This window comes from Alligator sinensis, unplaced genomic scaffold (assembly GCF_000455745.1).
Source record: "Alligator sinensis unplaced genomic scaffold, ASM45574v1 scaffold1546_1, whole genome shotgun sequence".
NCBI lineage: Eukaryota > Metazoa > Chordata > Crocodylia > Alligatoridae > Alligator > Alligator sinensis.
The window spans coordinates 275,566-294,539 of record NW_005842689.1 but is presented as its reverse complement, the minus strand read 5'-3'; the positions used below and the strand labels follow the sequence as shown (position 1 = coordinate 294,539).

General features: G+C 45.8%; 1 protein-coding gene across 1 annotated transcript in view; it reads left to right on the top strand.

Moving 5' to 3' along the window:
- The first annotated feature begins 758 nt into the window (after positions 1–758).
- The window catches only part of LOC102386621 (protein FAM47E-like), a 29,833-nt gene continuing 11,617 nt past the window's right edge, over positions 759–18,974 (top strand). Inside the window, exons 1-6 of the mRNA XM_014524866.2 lie at positions 759–943; positions 10,041–10,418; positions 12,509–12,672; positions 13,285–13,447; positions 13,886–14,092; positions 16,226–16,378. Of these exons, the coding sequence (XP_014380352.2) occupies positions 10,056–10,418; positions 12,509–12,672; positions 13,285–13,447; positions 13,886–14,092; positions 16,226–16,378 (1,050 nt within the window). The 5' untranslated portion in view covers positions 759–943; positions 10,041–10,055. The remainder of the gene's footprint in view (positions 944–10,040; positions 10,419–12,508; positions 12,673–13,284; positions 13,448–13,885; positions 14,093–16,225; positions 16,379–18,974) is intronic.

Sequence of the window (18,974 nt, the reverse complement as noted above, 5' to 3'; positions counted from 1 at the left end):
AAATGATCCAAAAACTGAATTCTGTATTTGCCAGGCACAGTGTTCTTGAGGTCCTTATGTCAGACAGTGGGCCTCAGTTTACCTCTGAGTTATTCCTAGAGTTTGCAGAAAGCTGATTTTCAGCACTCCCATTGCTTCCATCCTCTTTAAATTCTTCCTTGACTTTCTGTTGCAAAGGAGCTGTTAGAGCAAATGGAGTTGGTGATAGTACCAATTTAATTTTATATTTCCCTGATAACTTCCTCAACAATGTGAATACATCTCTGAGGATACATCTCTTGTATATTTTGTTTTGCTATTGAGTCCAGTTTCAGTACTGCATTAAAAGTGTGTTAAAAGGGAAACTGGAAAAAAGAGGAAACATTTTGTCACAACCTATTGATACTCGAAGTAGTTCTTGTATTGCTGGCAATCTTAGTAAGAGAAATGTTAACCCTTGTACTACAAAGAGTTAAAAACAATTTAGCACAGCCATGTGAAGCAAGACATTAAATCACTTCAATGAAGTACAGTATTTCACTTTATGAATGTTAAGGATTACTATTTTTTAATTCAGTTTTCAACATGAACACTGTATGCAAGGGAACTTCACTGTTCTGCTGAAATCAAATTTTGCCTTTTATTCTTAAATTGCTGCTTTCAACATACAGATATTAAGAACAGAAGAACTGAAAAGATGACTTTTGTTGTTGTGAGTTAATAAGTCTGGGATTTGGTTTCCACAGCAACCAGTCCCAAACATATCTGGCATGCATAATGCCAGTGGGAGCTTAGAACTTGTGCGTTCCTTCCCTACGGTTATATTACAAAGTAAAGCACCCCTATATTTGTAAGCTCATTTAAGGGGAGCAGCTGAAACTCTTGTGAACATATCACTGACAACTGACATGAAAGTTTCCTGTCTGTACGTGAAAGTTTTACATGAAAACTTGTACATCCCAAGGTATGTACCATACTTTTCTTGTTGCAATTTCAACTAATGGTCAGGTTATTCATAACATAATATTATTTTAGACAATCTATTGCACTTTATTACTATAATTCAGAGGTGTCTGCTACTCCAAGTAGCATAATTTATTTTTTAAAGGAGATTGTGTTAGATTTCTTTATGCTTTGGCAAACCAAGATGTTACTGTAAAGATGATGAAAGTAACAGCAAATTACATGGCATATCTTATCCTATACAGAGTCTCACAGAAGTCAAAGAATTACAATGTTTTCATTAGTGAGGTATGAAAATTCGACCCACTAGTGGACATACATTTTGATCTATGAAAAGAAGATGAGAAAGGAATTAGGTGAGCAAGGGAGCACGTCAAGAGAAAAGAGATGGCAATTAAGAACTAGTGAACATGTTAATTTTAAGGCACTGAAAATCTGCTATGTGACTCTTATTTTCCAAATGTTCTGCAGTTAAGAGATATGGTGCAATATTTATAGCTAGTTGATGGTCAATGACCCCAGTATTTATGGCTCTTTTTAGTAGTGTCTGAGGACCTCATAGCTGTCAATATTTCTGCCCTCACAGATCTCTTGTGTGATGGGAAATTGTTATCAATGCTCATCTGTAAAATGGGAACTGTTGATTTGGGATTTGATTTCCACAGCAACACAACGACCAAATGATACAATGACCTAAATGATACAATGACCCAAAGTTGTAAGGGTACTTAACCACTGAAGGGATTTAGGTATCTAAAGGTTTGTCTGTGTTGTGCAAGGCAGCATTATGCAGAGATACTGCAAGCTAGCTCTGTGCACAAAAGTCTAAACCCAAAAATGGTAAGCCATACTTACATGGCACTATAACTGAGCTAATTATCTCTTCTGAGAGGCAGTGCCTATTAGCCATGACAGAGCATCATGCTAAAACAAACAGCTATACTGTGCCAGGCTGGAGCCACAGCCTGACCACCGGTGCTGTTCACTCTGGCCTGCCACCCTACATCTGGTCACCCTTGCTGGTCAAGGCTGTCCTCCGTTCTCTTAAAGAGCCTAGCCCCCCTCCCATTCACTGGCATGGGAGTGGCCATCTGGGATCAGCTGACCCTCCAGATCCCCCATATAAATCCCTAATCCAGTACAGGAAGTGTCTGAGCAACAAGGCTCAACTTGATCCCAGATGGCCTTGTTGCTCCTGTTGGCTTGTGTTCTGACTACTCTGTGCTTCATCTCCTGGCTTCTTGACCCAGCTTGCTCTCTGTCTTTGCTTTCTGACTAATTCCCCTGGCTTTTCCTAGACCCTGTTCAGATTGACTGCCTGGCTTTGACCTAGCCCGTCCCTGGAATCTGCTCATTCCTCCAGTCAACACCTTGATCCCTGTGTGGCCTCAGACATGGCTGCCCACAACCCGGCATGGCATATTGCTTCTGGTTTCAGAGGAAAGTGATGCAGAGCTAGCTTAGAGTATCCCTGGCTTGTGCTGTTACCATACTGTGCCATACCCCAGTATTCCTAATGTAACCCTTCTGCTGAGCACCTGCCAGCAGCAGCAAGGGCCAGATCAATTTTGGGACATTAAATATATTTTACCTTGGCTTGAGCCCCCACCCAGACCACCTGGGAAACACTAAATGAATCACAAGGGTGTTCAACAAAACAAGCAACCTTTCTCTCGCAAGCAGTATGGACACAAGCTCTTGATTTATTACAGAAGCAAACACCAAAACACAAAATACAGTTAAAAATGCTGTCAAAGTATACCCTGTAGTACCCCTACCCTATTGGGAAGTCTTTGACCCCAGGCTCAGCAGTCTGAGAGTGGGGGAGTCTCGACCCAAAAGAGGTTAGTTCCTGGGAATGTGATTGCGTCCTCTCCCTTACCATCACTATCCGCTGGGGGGTATCATCTCCCACTGCGTTGTGAAGGGCCCTTCACTGAGTTGTTGTAACTCCACTGAGCTGCTGGGGAGCACCAATCTCTGCTCCTGCCTGGGTGGCTGTGGGCGCGTGTTATGGGTTCCTGCCCTGGATTCCCAGTCCATAACCCACACAGCTACACTGATTCAAACCCTGATCCCCTGTGCCACCTGGTTTCAGGCTCCAGCAGGCATTTCAGCATTGCCTCCCTCCCCACTTCCTCTTGGGGACCCAAGGGAAAAAAGAGACTTGACTCACAAGAAAACTTTTCCACTACTACATTTCTTCAAAGTAAAAGTCAATTGGCTACAGATAAGGGCCACTCACAAGAAGAAAGGAGCAACCAGCCTCTTAGCACACATCTTGCAGGTGGTCTTTACTTTCCTATTTTACTTGGGTCTCAGAAAAGTATATTTTCCATCTAACCCTTTCACAAAGCAAATCCCCTAAGGCCTTTGCTGGGCACTTGTCTTAGCCAGCATCTTTTGCAAAGAAAGCTTGCCTTTTCTAAGAGATGTTCTTGGGTAGTTAAAGTATTGAACTGATGAATGACTTCTCATAGTTTTAATTTTCTTTCTCCTCTTGGAACTGGTAGTAGGCCCTTAGGCCTGCTCCACTACTCTAAAGGATTTCACCCTTGGTAGGCTTAACAAGAAAAACCTGGAAGCACTGCAGCCATTTTCCACCGAGTTCTCTTCCAGAAAAAGGAATGCCAGGAAACCTTGCTCTATTTATGCCACACATTAAGGGCACAGACAGAAGTGACAGTTTTTGAGTGATCTGACCCCTAACAGCCCTCTACAGCTATGACTTAACACACGTGCACACATAGGCAATGCATGCTTCCCAAGGCTGGAGGGGCACGGTGACTGCCCGCAGGTAGCGGTGGCAGTGTCAGCAGTGAGGCTGTGGTGGCGTCAAGTGGGGACCACCCACAGGCGGCCACGCTGACTTCGGTGGCAAGAATGGGCCAAGCGGGGACTATCTGCAGGTGGCCATAGTGGTGTTGGTGGCGGGGTGGGGCAGTGCCGATTGCCTACCAGGGGTCCCCCTGTGGCTGGACACCGAGCCTGGAAATGTTGGCAGCACTTTTCGGGGGTGTGGCATCAGCACTCTGCCTGCCCCCCCTGCCCATTGCCTAAGCAGAGAGTGGTCGCTCTTAGAGGGGGCACCAATGCTCTCAGGGGGTGCATGCGCACCCCCGTGCATCCCGTATGCATTGCCTATGTATGCACAGCTGCAGAGTGCTTTAAAAATGGCTGATCTTGTAAAAAAAAATAACCCTGGTTAAATCAGGTGTTACATTAAGGTGCTTAAAAGCAGTGTGTCTTAGGGAACTTGTGTTCCCTCCAGGGTTAATTTATTGCATGGGGGGCAGGGCTGAGCTGGTCTCCAGCCCCACCTCCCAGACTGTCAGAGAAAAGGAGAGGGAGCTGCTGGTTACTGAATAGCCAGAGCTGGGGTGGAGGTGGAGACCCTCACCTTGCAGCCCCACTCCAGCTGGGGTATTGTGGGGAGCTGGGTCAGGTACTCAAGGCAAAAGGTGCTCCATTCCTCCCCCTTCTCCCCTCAGCTTTGTTCATTTAGGGGCCTGCAGCTCCATGCTGGCTGCTCCTGGCTGCTGAATGCCCAGAGCTGAGAGGCAAGAGAGGGGGAATGGACCCCTTGCCTCAGGGGCCCAACCCAGCTCCTTTGAATACCTTAGCTGGGGTAGTTGGGCTGGAGCTGGGAGGCAAGGGGTCCCCCTTCTCTGCCCTTCCCCATCTCTGGACATTCAGCAGGTGGAAGCTCCCTTGCTGACAGCCCCAAATCTCGGGGACAGGTCTGGGGGGAGCGGGTTCAGTAGCTAGAGAGCCCCCACCTGCTGGCCTGGGCTGGTGCAGGCTGGCTCCAGCCTCCACCCCCCACCACCCCGACCGTAGAGGGAGAGGAGATCGGACTACTGAAATGTTGCTGACAAGGGGTCTCAAAATCCTCATACACATTGATCAGGGATATCCATACAATTTTGGAAGCCTGTCCAACCCTGCAGCCAAGATGCAGTGAATACCCAAGTACATTGGAAGGGGAATTTGCCATCATTAATCTCAAGATTTATAGAATTTATGCCAACTTCTAAATATTAGCTCAAATGTATTGTTATATTTAAGCCTAGTACCAGCATTCCCAACGTGCAGTGTCCCAACTTGGACTGGTCAAGCACAGGTGCAAGTCCACCCAACAGGCTGGGACAAGTGAACTTACATATGTTGTTTAGTTAACAGTAACCAAGTCAATTGTTGCCTCCAAACCCCTTCTGTTCCTGTTCCCTGATCAAAGCACAGAATAGAAATAGGATGGGGTGGGTACACAGAGACCTGGGGTGTCTGAGGAGACGTAAGTCTCAGTGTGATCCTCATGCTAAAGAGGTCCTACCAGCATATTCCCCTCCTGGCCTACAGTGTTGCTATGAAAGCAGCAGTCATATGTGAGGCCTGTGCCCTGTCCCTACTTTAGGACCAGGTTGTCCTGCTCAACCCTTCTGCCCGTAGGCATCAGTCCACAGTTTCTCCATCTCCCCTTTGGTCAAGCAAACCCTTGTGGTTTTTCATTTTTGCCATCTAAATGAGTTCACAGTAACTTTTAAACCACTGGGTAATGATTCTGCACTGCATTTATTGTAAAACAGAATTTCCCCAGTTGCTAGATGAGGCAGTGAAGAAAAGAGCCCCTCTGGGACAAGAAAGGAAATGAAACTAAGATGGAAAATAGGGCTGTTATGCTGAGCATCATAGCAAAACAGGAGAAAAGGAATCACAAACATCCCCTGCAGAAATGAGCCCAGAACAAACTCACTAACATAGATTTGCAGGGAACCTCTGCAGCCCACATTGAGCTCTGTGCTGCTGCTGCCAAACTGGTTATGCAATCACAGATATGCCCTCCAGCAACATGGAGCCATGTGTGATTTTCAATGAGGCCAAGTTAGTTTTGAAAAATTTGCCCTTAATGCTTTCACAGTTTGGAATGGAAAACTGAGATTCCTCAGGGGGAAAGTGCTGGGATGTGGTATCTCTGTTTGAATGGGCTTGCTAGAATGAGTTTGAGGCTTGCTCCCAAATCTTAGTTGTCATTGTGCATGCCTTCAAATTAAAATACTGCCCTGTGCTGAAGCTGCCATATAGACATGACAGGACACACAAAATGAAACCTCCTGCTACCCCTCTCCTCTAAAGAAAAGTTTACACAGCTGGAAGCCAAGAAACTCAGTCTATCCAGCTCCCCTCTTCTTATGTTAATGACACAATGCATTTCAACCGTTAATACTGAGTGAGGACTCAGCAGATTTAATCTTATAAGGAAGGCAAACATCAGTGCTCTCTGTTAGAGATATAACGGAGATATCACTTGTTACAGAGGGGAGAGTAGAATTTCTCTGTCTTTTAACTGGGCAGACCTCAGTCTCGCTACACTACCCCTCAGAGAATCCATTAGGTCTACGTGTGCAAATGCTGCTGGTTGGGTTTACTCCAGAATTATTTACAGTTAAAAGACAGAAAAAATCTAAATGTGCACCCATTTGGGAGCAGATTTGCTGCTTCTGGCAGCAGTCTGCTCCTACCCCTCCAGCTCTGCACCAGCCCCCCACAGCAACCAGGGAGAGTGTGAGGTTCTCTATGGGTGCTACCCCAGGGGCTGGCAGGGAATATGGGGCCAGAAGACACCTGGTAGGGGCTGGGAAATTGCTCCCTGCCACTGGGAGCTGTCTGCTGCCAAGGTGGGCTCTGGTGATGGAGTCCAGAAGCGGCAACATCCCTCTGCCCCAGTAGCTGGGGAGCTGGGACCAGGAGCTCCCTATCGGGGCAGGTGGGACTTTGTCTTCTTTACTTTTAAGGCAACTAGCATGGCACTCAAATTGTGGGGTTGGAAGGAAGCTTATTTCTAGACTCCAAAGAGACAAGACAAGCCCCATTTTATAGAGCAGAGGCAAAGTGACATGCCCATGGGCATCCAGGAAACCTGTAGCAAAGCCAGGAATTAAGCCCACATTTCCTGAGCACAGGCCACAGCTCTAATTACAAGATCATCCTTCCTTTTTAATAAGTAAAAATTAACTGTAAATCAGCAACCTGAACAAAAGGGAAAATGTGGTGTCACATTTGGAAACAGTAAAACGATGAATTTGGGTACGGCCAAGAGTGCTTGAAGGATTGATCACACTGCCTTTGGCCTTCCTAGTTTCAGAGCAATGAGGATTCTGTTGCAAGACAGCCCACATATCAGAGTAGAGCTCTTTCTTTTACTCTTGCCTTGGTTCCTTACACTTCATTAATGGCTCACCTGTCTGGAGTCCACTTCCTGCTATTGCAAGGAAAAAATGACATTGCATTAATTTCTTCTTTGCCAGTCATCCCTATTAATTCCATAGACTACGGTAACTAAATGATGTCATTTCACGCAAGTTGGTTAGACTGTGTTTATTCTTTGGACATTGGAAGGGGGGGTGAGTGCCAAAGGGATTCTTAGTCACCAATTGCTCTTGTTATCATACACAGCAAGTACAACCCTTAGGGTATGTACAGACATTCGGGGAGGTTGTGGGGCTAGATCAAAATAAAAATGGCCACCTGATCTAAGGTAAGTCAAGATGGGGGGACTAGTGGAGGGGGCTTAGGGAGACAAGCAGGCTCTGGGTGGGAGTGGGAGGGGCTAATGCGATCCACATGGAGGGTCAGGGGAGCAGGCAGTGTCCATGGCGGGGATTGGGGTTGCTATTCAGGTCGGGGGTGGTCCATGAGGTTATGACAGGATCAGGGCCTAGTGGGATCCATGGGGGACTTGGCGGGGGTGAGCTTTCTCCCTCAGGACCAAGGGCTATTTTTAGCCCCTGACTCCCCCTTACCCCCAGATGAACAGCCCCTCTCCCAGCTAACTGACCCCTCCATCCACCCCTGACTTCCTTGGCTTCTGGCACTGGAACACGCCGGTAAAACTGGCATCTTGAACAACTTGCAGGATGGGGGATTTGATGGGCTTCAAGGGAAAGGGCTGTCCATCGGGGGGGGGGGGGAGGGAAGAACAAGGCCAGGGGGGGGGGGAAGGAAGAACCAGGGCCAAAAATAGCATGGTGCCAGGGAACAGGTAGGAAAAGCACAGCCCTGGGGCTGGGGCCAGCAGCTGGGTTTTTCCTGCCCTGGGGATGCACTGGGAACTGTAAGGAAGTTCAGGATAGTTAAATCGGTCTACAAATGGCAGACCCAATCTTAGTCAGAGTACTTTGGAGGCAGGGTTAACTTAGATTGGGTCGGCCATTTTTAGACTGGTTTAACTGCCCTGAATTTCTGTACAGTTTACACTTAGATTGTCCTAGATAGGGATATTAGTGTAAGGTCTGCATCTGGGTGAAATAAGTTAGATTGGGTGGCCATTTTTTAATACAATCTAACCTCCCTGAACATCTCTATGTACCCTTAGAGCTTACAAGTTCTTGACTGTGCCATATGGAAGTGCACTGCAAAACCAAATGGGAAATAGCTGTTAATCAGAAAAGCAGGAAAGGCCTTAATAAGGCTCACTACTCTGTGCAAGTGCACACAGGATTTCTGCAGTCACTGGGACGGCAATGTTGACATTCCCTGAGTAATTTTTGAAAATTTTACCTGAACATTCTTGAAATTAAAGAGAGTAAAGCTACCTATTTCCCTGTCTTATTCTCTGAAATGACTGAACCTTTTTATTGAAGTTTTAAGACAATTTATCCTGCAACACAGACCAAAGACGAAAGATTTCAATCTGAATGGTTAGAATTTGATGGAAGAATAATCAACTTAAAGGAGGTAAGCATGAGGAATGAAGACAAACTTCTTAGGAGAGCAACTGAAAAGTTTACTGATGGAGCAGTTCTCTGTCAGAACATGGTGAATGGACAGAAATCACAGGGAACATTGATTTTATCAAAATATCTTTTTTGATTGTCTTTCTGACCATGCATAATATAGTGCAAGCTACAATGTAATAATGGAAACAATAAGTCAAAACATCTACATAATGTCAAAACAAAATAATTTGGGAGGTTTAGTTATGTTGCAGAAAAAAACTAATTTTGAAATGCCAGCGTTTCAAGAAGGAAATTCTGATTTTTAGCTAACTCTGCTTAATAGGAGAGCAATGAGAAAAACTACGTACTCCCACCCACTGCTTATCTTGCCCACCACATGCTTTAATGGCTTTTCTCTTGAAGGGTGTCTGATTAGTGGTACATTTTACAGTGCATCTGGCTTGCCACCCCCAGTAGAGTCTATTTGTGCAGGTTGAATTTAAACACTCACACTATGCATCTAAGGATACTCATCTCTCCCTGTGCAAGTTAACACAGCCCCACTCTCCACTTTCCACACCTCACAGGATGTACAGCTGGGATCCTCTCCTGGCCTCTTCTGGAATTCACTGGGCTCAGCCCTCTTCTTTATGGCAACCCTTCAAGTATTTGAAGACCACTGATGTCCTGTCTTAAGCACGTTTTCTGGCACACCTTCAGCCTCTCCTCATATGACTTGTTTTCCAAGCCCTTGATCATATTTGTTGCTCACCTCTTGACCCTCTCTAACTTTTCTATGTCCTTTTTAAAATGTGGTGCCCAGAACTGCACACAGTAGTCCAGATGAGGCCTAATCAGTGCCAAATAGAAAGGCACCATCACCTCCCATGTCTTGCACCTAATGCTTCTATTGATGCATCCCAAAACTGTATTCACCTTTTTTGCAGCTGCGTCACAATGCACTTATATTAAGTCTGTGGACTGTCAAGCCTCCAAAGTCCTTTTCCATCCAGCTAGGTGTCACCCATTTTATATTTTTGTTTTTTGATTATTCCTCCTGAGGTGTAGCACTTTCCATTGTCCATACTGAACTTCATCCTGTTAGCTCTAACCCAGCTTTCCAATCTGTTGAGATCCTTTTGACTTGAGCTCCCATCCTCCAACATGTTTGAAATGCTTTCCAGTTTTGTGTAATCTGCAGACTTGCTCAAGAAGCTTTCTGTGAAGTAGGTGCTCCCTTTGGGCAGCTTGCACAAGCCTGGTTGAATTGGATAGCCATTTGGAAGCAAAATAGTTAAGAATACAGGTGACATCTCATTGTCTTCATGTTTTTCATGATAACCTACCTTATTTGAAGCACTAATGACCAATGCTTGCTTTCAGGTGCCAGGGAAAAAAATGCCTTTGAAATGCATTCAAGAAAAGAAATTGAAATTCTCTGATTCTCTGAACAGCCGGCGCTGGACATTCTTGAAAAATGGATTGGATGATTTTAGAGATGGCTTCCCTCCTCCATCTGACAACAACATCATTCATGGCACAAAGGGGCCTGTACCAATTCTGCAACACAATAGTGCATCTAATGCTTCTTGCATGGCTCAGCCAAAAGGAAGAAAAAGATGCACCAAAACCCAGATCAGCCCTTGCAAGCTCAGTCCCTTGCAAAAAGCCAAAAGGGATTACATCTCACAGATAGAGTACTGTGTGAGCCAGCACCCTCTGGTGCTCTACCCTCATCTGGAAGAAAGTGTCCCTCCAGAGGTAAAAATCCCACATTTCTCAGTACCCTTCCTTGAAGCATGTATCCTTCCAGCAAGTTGTTAAAACGTAAGTGATCTAAAATGCAGCTCCTCCTGTCACTTAAAAAAAAGAGCTGGTGCAGTTTACAAATAGAAAACCTACAGAATGTGGCAAGATAAATGATCTTAAACAGAGCTTGAGATTTAAACTGTTTTGAGCCACAGTTGTGAGATACCCAGTTAAAACTGAAATTTATCACATTCGTTTCAGCAACCCACCCTCTATCACCGATTTGTCAACCCAAAGCATATGAAACAGGGGGGAAAAAAGTGTTGCTTTAGAAGACAAGCACATGGGGTCATGGTCATGACTGGTGATCTGTGCCAGCCAGCCATGGGTGGCAGCCTGGGCCGTGGCCGACCCCACCACACCTGGGCGCACACTGGGGCTGGGGCAGCTGGACTTGCTTCTTAGTAGCACATCTGGCTACTGCTGCCAGTGTCTGCCATCACTGGTGTACCTGGCCCTGCTGCCTGGGCACTCCACCACTTCTACCCTGCATCCACTGCTGAGGGTGCCAGATGGTGCAGGCGGATGGAGTCTCCATGGAGACTGGCCTGGGACCCATGTGAGCAGGGCATATGGTGGGGTGGATGGGATGGGGCCACAGGTGGGCAAAGAGTGGTGTCTGGGTTCAGGATGGGCTGCAGCTACGACTGGAGTCCCGGGGCCCAGGGCAGATCAGGATCCACTGCTCACACATCCCTGCGACGCACGCCAGCTCCACAGGCAGGGGCGTGCAGGGAGTGCATCATGGCTTTGCCCTGGGCCCGTGATCCCAATCCCAGCCCTGGCCCCAGGCCCACCCATCCTGCTCCTGGATGCCGCTCCCTGCCCACTCATGGCCCTCTCCTTTCTGCCTAGCTGAGTGCAGGGCAGAGCCACTTAAGGAGTTTTGGTGAGCTGCTACAGGCAGGTGGGGGATGGAGGGGGTGCTGATCCAATACGTTTGGGCAGTGGGGGTGCTGACCCAATACGTTGGGGTGTGGGGGTGCTGACCCATCCCACAGCAGCTCACCAAAACTACCCAAGTGGCCCTCCAGTCTGAGTAACTGCCACCCCTGTTTTAAGCCCTCCAGCCAGAGGGGGCATGATGTCTTTCCCAATAAAGTATCTTAATCACAAGACCATAGACGAGGCAAGGCCCATTCCTTCTGTTGAAACAGGAAAAAATATGTGGGGCCAAAAGGAGAACAAACTAGAGGGAGCCTTGCTGTTTGGCTCAGGGAGACTGGCACTACCATGGAAGGGACAGAGCCCAGAGCTCTGGTTCTTACTCCTGCCCCCTCCCCTCTCCTTCCAGTGGTGTTTCTGCTTTTTGCATTAGATACAATGGATAGACCAGTGATTCTCAACCATGATGCCTCCTCCTGATCCTTTCAAATATATCATGGGGTGCCACGTAATGTTAACACTGTTAGGCATGCACGCCAGTCACAAGGTAAATCCAGAGATTTCAAATAGGAATCCATAATGTTAAAAATATTCTGGCCTGTGACCAGGGAAAATATGTAGGAGAAACCAAACAACAACTGCATACCAGAATGGACGCGCATTGACAAAATATCCAATTACCTGTGGGTGCACACTTTTCCCAAGACAATCACTCTCTCTCTGATATGCCAATTCTAATCCTCAAAAGGGATTAGTGCCTCAAAGCTTGCAAAGAACATTTTTTCCAACTATTCAGTTGGTCGAATAAAAGATATCATATCTACCCAAAGAATCTTGCCCGCCTCTGGTCTATTGTGGCCTTTTTGAGTTCTTTGCAACAGAAAAGTTGCTCTATTATTTTTCTGTAGTCAAAAAACAAGTGAAACTTAAGATCTCATATTTTCAGAAAGGTGTCTTGAGTCTAAAAAGGTTAAGAACAGTAATGGAAGAGCAGAGGATGGAGCTGGACTAGATGGGCAATGGAGCTGATACAGTCTGGCCTTTCTTATAGTGTTTGATATAATTGTTTGTTACATGGCATCCTATCCAATCCAGCCTCCATTGGAACAGCCCTGGTGAAGTGTGTTTGAACATGTGCTCTCTTGTTTGACCCCTAGCTTTTTAAAGAAGTGATGGATGTCCTGGACCCTGAAATGTGTTTGAGTTGTGAAGCTGGATGCAAGGATCATGAACAGGAGAACCATGGTCCTCAGAAAGAACAGTACCTGCTGGAGGATGGGCAAAGAAAAGAAACCACCCCAGTGCCCAGGTCATCCGTACTGTGAGTACTGGGCAGGACAGAGTGAGCAGCCCCAAGGGTTTCTCTTACTGTGTCTGGGGTCACTTCAGTGAAACGAGGTGTGTTAAAAGAGAAGGGATGTGTTCCTATAGCTGGATATCTTTCATACCCCGTACTTCTTCATTTTCTGAAAGTCCTACCTAATCCAGTGTTTGCATGCATTTCTCAGCCATGCAGAAGAACTAAAGAACTGGATAAAGGAATGTCTGTGAGAGCTGTTGCTCCCCAGTTACCCAAGTATGGCCTGCATATGACTTTTGAAGTGCATGTTCACATATGAGGAATTAAGTAGAAACAGATAGGCCATACAATGCTACACTCTCTACTGATGGTGCTGCAGATAGCTCTAATGACATTAGTGGCATGAGTGGGAAAGTGAGGAAGGGACTTAGCCCATTATGCAAAATACTTTTCCCATATTCCTCTGTTGGGCAAATACAGCTTATTTCTGACACCCAGTCCCTCTATTTAGTGCTGAAAGTACAATCCATTTAGAAATAAGCTGGACCATCTGTGATCCAACTTTGTTGTGCTGGTTATTAGTGGTCCTTAAGTGTGCTAATCAAAGGCATTTCACACTTTTTATAAAATCAGTATCTTCAAAAGAAAAGAGTTCAGAGGCAAGAATTCATACACATGGCTTTCAAAGAAAGAGGTGGCAGCAAGAGAGAGGGTGGCCAGACTGAACTATATTCCTCCCCTGGATGAGAACATAAAGCGAATAACTAAGGAGTTTTGTGACTGGGTAACTTCTTTGGTAAGTAGAAGAATCTGCAAAGCCTGCAGGCTCCCATTCCAGAAATCCACTGTTTAGATCTGGTGTCAGTTGTGCATAACAGAACTCAACTGATGGGAAGGAATGCAAAGGAAACATCACCCCTCTTTGTTCTGGAATATCACCAAGTGCACTTGGGGCAGAGTTAATTTTATTTGATTGGCCTTAGTGCATCAGGTTATATATTGTTTTCAAACCAGCTTGAAATGGGCCTACAAATGATGATGAACAACACATTTAAATGTGTAAAGATTGGACAGGCATTGTGGCCTAAGAGAGAAAGCTAAAGGTGCATTTGGACTCTGTCTTCCAGGAACTGCAGTCTATGGGGATTGGGCATAAGCCTTCTAAATCAAAGCAGCAGCAAGAAAAGCCCCTTATCTCTAACTCTTACCTTGTGTCCTTGGGTTGTTATTCCAGGGAGGAGAGAAATACAACATGGATGAAGCCACCATCCTAAGCATGTTTGATACTGGCTATGAAACCAAGCCTACCATCTCTGTGCCTATCCACGTTGTTGAACTAAACAATGTGCCTGCCGAGCTGAGAAAGTGTCTGGGGGTTTCACCTCCTCAGACTTCTGCCAAGAGTCCTCTTAATGCAGGGTGCCATCCCTGCTATGCTAAGGTAAACTGGTCAGGGCTTATGTTTTCCAAAGTCTAGTTACCCTGCAATCTTTTAACTGAACTTAACACATTAAAACAGTCTGGTTTTAGGCAATGCTGAGTTCCCACCCTCTGAAAATAGACTTTTTAAAAAGTTGGATGCTAAAAAGTGAACTACTCAAGATCACTAAAGTCTTCTGTACCTTTTGGGGCCTTTACTTTTGTGTGGAAGATGGGAGAATCCTTGAAGGACTAACCACTCAGTCCTTAAGCTAACCAAATTGCTGCTGACTCTTAAAAGTTTTGCTTTTGTATTCAAAACTGGTGCATTAGATGATAGTGTTAGACTCCCATAAGTGGTATCTCCTAGATTAATTGAACCTGCCTTAGTGGTATGCAAGAGCAAAAGGGTCTATTTACAAACTGAGGAAATGGAAGAAGGTGCATGTTTGAGTACAGAACATTGCACTTTTAACTTACAACTTTCACCCGCCTGGTTGGTTCCTCACCTCACTACACTGTCAAATTTTAATCACTTGCTATGCACAAAATGTTTTCCACTGCCTCGAGCTCATATACGTCAAACCCCAAGAGGAAGTGATACTTGGGGACTTTAGGCAAGAGGCCCAAGTTAGGCAAGATAACAGAAAGCAAATCACAACCACAGCTGATAAGAGGTTATTTCCTGTCCAAAAATAGTATTTCTTAATTTAAGACTTTGATGGAGAGACTCTCATTACACCAGTGACTCCCAAACTATTGCTACTAGAGACAGAGACATCATTGCTCCTCCATAAAGTTAACCAATTTAAGAACTAAGCAATGGCTTAGTGGGTTGAAAAGAGGGAGTCTTTAAGAGGAATGTGGCCTCTTACAATACAAAATGGAACCCTCCCTAGTACTATGTGTATTAAAAAATATAAAAGTAATAGCATCCATTTCTTACCTAGGGTAACTAATCATCAAACATTCACACCTCTGGTGATGCTAGGACTTATATCTGCTGTATGTACCCATAGGAGACACGATCAGCTATACTTCACTCATGTACTCAGTGGATTAGATCTGGGAGAAGTTTACTTGCAAGTAAATGCTTGCAGGTAGCTGTCTGCACGTTCAGGGAAGTGGGAGAAGATTTGCTGCTAATGGCAGCAAAACTGCTCCTGCTTTCTAGGGCCCTGCAATGGGCTCCTGCCACCACCAGGGGGAGCGCTAGGATTCCCTTGGGTGCTAGTCCAGGGGCTGGCAGGGAACACCAGGCAGGGCCATTGCACCCTGCCCCTAGGGGAGCTGTTGGCTGCCAGGGTGGGGACAGTGTCCCCCTGCCCCAGCAGCAGGGAGCTCCTGGCCCCAGCTCTCCAGTCAGGGGCAGGGGACTTGAAAAGAGCTGCAGGGGAAGGGCAGGTCCCAGCCCTCACTGCTAGCTGCCCCACGAGTAGATCAGGGCAAGACACTGGGACCTACCCCACTGCTACATCTCTTTCCAAGTCCCATGCCTCAATTACCCAACTGCGGCACAGGGTTGGGACCTGACCCTGACCAAGACAGTTCCCAGCCCCAGCTCCACAATTGCAGGGCAGAGGCTGGGGAGCATGTTCCCTGCTCAGCTCTGTGAGTGCAGAGCTGGGTGAAGAACAGGCTGGGGAGCCTATTCCCCACCCAGCTCCATGCTCATGGAGCCAAGCAGGGAACAAGCTCGCCAGCCTGGTCCCCACCCAGCTCTGCGATCATGGAGCTGGGTGGGGAACAGGCTCTGCAGTCCCAACCAGCAGGGAGCTCCCAGTACCAGCTCTGCAGTTGCTTGAGATCCTTATCCAGATTTGCTCCCAGTCAGGTGTCTACATGAGCGCTACTGCGCTGTTAGTAACTGCAAGTAAATTTGCTATGCATTTACAGGTAGCAAGTTTACTTGCTGTTAGTGAGATTTACTGCACAGTAAGCATGCGCACATGTAGACATGCATGCTTACTGTGCAGTAAACTACACTATTGCATAGTAAAATGTTTTATGTAGACGCACCCAGTATGTGCTTGACTCACACATAGATCAGGTCTGACATTCCACCTGGTAGAGGGAAGTTGTTTACATAGCTAATGTGGGAGAAAAGAGGCAAATATAAAAATAATTAGGAAATATCACTGATTATTTTTAACAGGATCCTTCCCAAACAAAATGGAAGAAGATTAGGTATGGAGCCTGGTACCTTGACCCAAAAACATGGAGAAAACAAAAAGCAAATGAACCTTTGGAGGCTCCAAAAGCACCTGTTGATAGTTTTCAGAACATGAAAATGCGACTTAATGGAAAGGTACTGTAAGCACCTGGAGAATGTATGGTGTAATTTTCACTTAAGTCAAAGAACATTTCCACACACAGTGTTATGTGCCCCAGTTCCAATGAACGGTAGAACGGTTCATGTCATCCACCCTACTGGCTTGTCTGGTACAAACATATCAATTCACTTAGCTTAGGCTAGCTGATGGCATAATAGCAAGTTTATATGGACTGATTCAACTCAAATCAGTGCTTATTTCAAAATATTTTTTTAATTTGTATTTGGCTTTAGTAAATACCAGCTAGGTACTTCCAGATATGGCAAACATTTATTTCATGGAGGAAATCAAGCATGTGAAATAGCTCAGAAATAACTTATTTTTTGGCTGTAATATCCACCATTATAAAGCAATTGAATCCAGCAATGGTGAAGCAGACAGCTACCCTAAGTCCCTTAGAGCAGGGATGTCAAACTCACTTTGTGACCCAGGCTAGATCCGGACCATGGGGCTCTTCACAAGCCAGATCAGACTCAGACTATGGGGATAGTAGCAAGGGCAGCCACTGCAGCAGTGGCAAGTAAGGCAAGTGGCTCTGGGTCAGACAGTCATTTTCCATGGTGGAGACAGCACAAGCTGTGGTGGGCCAAGTGGCCAAAGGGCAAGCAGGGGCTGTTACATAATTCTCACTTGCCCAAAGGCCATATTAATCAGAGCCATAGGCCCCCAATTTCCATAGCTGGCCATACCCCCACCAGCCATGCCCATAAATTCCTTGGCTGACCAGTAGCCTGGTGGACCAGATGGAACAATTTCACAGGCCAGATGCTTGAAATCCATGCCTTAGAGGCTGTGATAAGGCATTAAAATTGTTGGCAATGTCCTGTTGAATTGCCAGAGCACCTCAGAGAGGCTAAGTGATAAAATTAGGTTGATTATTAACAGCAGCAGCAAAAGACTGCTGTGACTGGATTCATACATAGCATAAAATGGAAAAAATAAGCCTATGTAAATGTGCGTCTATGGAGTACATGGACTCTGCAAGTTTAAAGAAAGGTAAAGATACTCTTGGTTCACTAGATGGCAGAGTTTTCAAAATTAAGTGTAAGATCTTAGCAGTGGATCACTTGGAAAGAGAGTGTACCAGATAAGAGTAATAGACAACTAGGGTAGGAAGGGAACTCAGGAGGTCATCTAGTTTAACCTCCTGCTCAAAGCAGGACTGTCCTCAACTATATCATCTCACCCATATTGAGGGTGATTTTTTTTCTTGGATCAGCTGCATAATTGGGATAGTTAGACAAGCTTTCAAATGCAAGACATTCTTCATTTTTACTTTGCTGTGCTTGGCTGGTACCAGTGAGACCTGATACAGAATGTCTTGCATTTGAAAGCTTGTCCAGCTCTATCCCAACCATGCAGTTGGTCCAAGAAAACAAAGCAGACTAAGAAATCCTTGCCTCTTGCATAATTTCTGGACCAGCACAGCTAAACCACACTTACACTACCAGATTAATAAAGCAATTATGATTGCACAATTTTGGCTCACTGACTTAGAACAAGTAGCAGTCCCATTGTTTTGGGTTTTAAAATTATAGAAGAGTCAGACTCCAAGAACTTTCGGAGAACTGCAGAGCTGCTCTTGTGACTCATGTGGCTATAAGACCAGATGGGTTCTCTTAGCTCTACCCCAGGAGGATAAGAGGGGTTTGAACTTCTGTGATGTACAACAATAAGAGCAAAGTCAGATGAGTCTTGCAAGAAAAAAATACCTGGGAATAGTCAAGATCAAGAAAAATTGTAAGCAGGGAGTGGTACTTTGATTATTTGATTATGTTAACAATAAAGGTAAAGCCAAAGAAGGGATAAGTTTGAATCAGATTCTGTGTTAGGAGCAGGATGTCAATTTAATCCGTTAATGAAAACTTTAGCAATCTGTGGACAGCATTAGCATTTACTGGGCACGTCTACACGTGCACCTGACTGCTCGGTCACCACCGGTACTACACAGAACTGGCGCCACACAGGTCATTTCCAACCCTATTGTGCAGTAGCTCATTGCTACTGGGCAGTCACGTTGGCATCACAGTTCATGCCTGCTGACACTATGTAGCCATAGTGACTAGCTACAGTGACAAAGCGACTTGTATAGATGCATCCACTGGGTGCATCTATGCATGCAAATGTTGCAGGGTGGTTTTACTCTAGTGAAAATAACTCTAAAGTAAACCCAGTAGGGCTGTGCAAAGCTTTGGTTCCTGATTCAATTCGGCAGAGATTCAGCTTGATTCAGTGGCCGAATCACCGAATCCGAATCGAATCAGAGGACCCTTTAATTTCTCTGAATCAAATTGGAACTTTCTGAATCACTTTGGAGAGATTCAGAGATTTGGACACAGACACAGCTTTAAATGTGTTTTCTACATACCTCTAGGTAGCAGGGGCTCGTGACTGCTGTGATGCTGGGGCGGATGGAGTGTCTCACAGAAGTGCGGGGGACCCAGCACACTTGGCAGCAGACCCAGAAGTGGACCACAAGCACTTCCACTCCACTTCTGCGCCTGCCGGACAGCACACTGCCCCCCCCCGGGTCTGGGGGGTGCACCCGAGCCAGGGGCCCCCTGGGGCCCA